This window comes from Zeus faber, assembly GCF_960531495.2.
Source record: "Zeus faber genome assembly, chromosome: 5".
NCBI lineage: Eukaryota > Metazoa > Chordata > Actinopteri > Zeiformes > Zeidae > Zeus > Zeus faber.
In genome coordinates this window covers 18659565-18660665 of record NC_137192.1, presented here as the reverse complement: position 1 = coordinate 18660665, position 1101 = coordinate 18659565, and the positions used below count along the sequence as shown (strand labels likewise).

General features: G+C 40.3%; 1 protein-coding gene across 1 annotated transcript in view; it reads left to right on the top strand.

Annotated features, from left to right (window-relative positions):
* Positions 1-474: 474 nt before the first annotated feature.
* LOC307230804 (cytochrome c oxidase subunit NDUFA4) overlaps positions 475-1101 on the top strand; it is a gene marked incomplete at both ends in the record, with an annotated part of 5807 nt that continues 5180 nt past the window's right edge. Inside the window, one exon of the mRNA XM_080001248.1 lies at positions 475-516. Coding sequence (XP_079857374.1) covers positions 475-516 — 42 coding nt within the window. The remainder of the gene's footprint in view (positions 517-1101) is intronic.

The following is a 1101-nucleotide window of genomic DNA, read 5'->3' as shown; positions in this document are numbered from 1 at the left end:
TACCAGATTTCTTTGTCACAGCATGAAAGGCGGTGCATTATATCACGGATCGCGTCGTATAAGACGCTCGGTACACACAGTCCCCAGCAGCCACAGTGTCCTCTTCCCGAAACAGCCTTCACCATCTGCGATTATAGGGATTAGGACTCCCACCCCCACTCTCTCCCTCTCCCCCACCATAATTCCTCTCCGTCACCTCCGACCCCCTCCTTCATCCGGCGGGACAAACAGAGAGAGAGGGAGAGAGAGACGGTGGGAGGGAGGGAGGGAGGGAGGAAGGGGGTGAGGTAGGCTTTGGCAACGGGTCTTTGTGCACTTTGACCAACCAACAGCACTTTGTGCAAAATCTGCATTCAGATCGTCCACAGAAACCTCAGAGTCATTTTCCGATTTTTTGTTTCAAGGCCATATTGGTCTGTTTTGTTCTGTTGTTATCGCTGGAATATACAGAATTTCTTCGTTAAACTTATAAAGATGATTAGGACCATGTTTCTGCATGCAACGAAACATCCAGGGGTACGTTGAATATTATTTCTATACATATATATGTATATATACTGTATATATATATATATATATACTGTATATAGAGCTCTCAGACTTTTAGCTTCAAAACACTACTTTTTGCTTGTAAAATTATCTTTCCTTTATGCTTTATTATTATATTTGATGAGATGAGATAATTGAGAACTCCCTCGATCGAGATGTCTATAAGCTACAAAATTTTGAGACTTTCACTTATGAAAAAAAAACAAACATGAATCTCAATTTAACTCTATACACAAGGTTTACATACATATGTAGTGGAGTACGCGTAGATATAGATATGAATGCAGTATTCTGGGACAATACATTATTAATACTACAATTAATACTCACTGCGTAGACCATTAACTGAAATTATAAGCAACATACATTCAGTTCAGTATACAATATGAAGGTTTTCAGCTGAGTTGCAATAGAAGACGACATGCGATCCAGGGGAAGCTGGTATCAAATTATTTCACTGTTTCTTTCCACGGCTACAACCTTTTTATTACGCTAACAGCCACGGGTGTCTGTTAATAGCCTGCTGCTGACTGGGTCATAAAATGAACAAGA